The sequence below is a fragment of the Carlito syrichta genome, unplaced genomic scaffold, assembly GCF_000164805.1.
Source record: "Carlito syrichta isolate Samal-C Ts95f unplaced genomic scaffold, Tarsius_syrichta-2.0.1 Scaffold172015, whole genome shotgun sequence".
Classification (NCBI taxonomy): Eukaryota; Metazoa; Chordata; class Mammalia; order Primates; family Tarsiidae; genus Carlito; species Carlito syrichta.
In genome coordinates, this window is record NW_007116111.1 from 1 (window position 1) to 315 (window position 315).

At 67.6% G+C, this 315-nt stretch overlaps 1 protein-coding gene across 1 annotated transcript; it reads left to right on the forward strand.

The window, feature by feature from the left end:
* Positions 1–3: 3 nt before the first annotated feature.
* Positions 4–312, forward strand: LOC110594957 (thyroid transcription factor 1-like; the record flags this gene model as incomplete). Its single annotated transcript, XM_021709315.1, has 1 exon — positions 4–312. A coding segment is annotated over one exon (309 nt), but the record flags the coding sequence as incomplete, so codon positions are not given.
* Positions 313–315: the final 3 nt, after the last annotated feature.

The window sequence follows — 315 nt, forward strand, 5'->3', positions numbered from 1 at the left end:
AGCGGCATGAACATGAGCGGCATGGGCGGCCTGGGCTCGCTGGGGGACGTGAGCAAGAACATGGCCCCGCTGCCAAGCGCGCCGCGCCGGAAGCGCCGGGTGCTGTTCTCCCAGGCGCAGGTGTACGAGCTGGAGCGGCGCTTCAAGCAGCAGAAGTACCTGTCGGCGCCCGAGCGCGAGCACCTGGCCAGCATGATCCACCTGACGCCCACGCAGGTCAAGATCTGGTTCCAGAACCACCGCTACAAAATGAAGCGCCAGGCCAAGGACAAGGCGGCGCAGCAGCAGCTGCAACAGGACAGCGGCGGCGGCGGG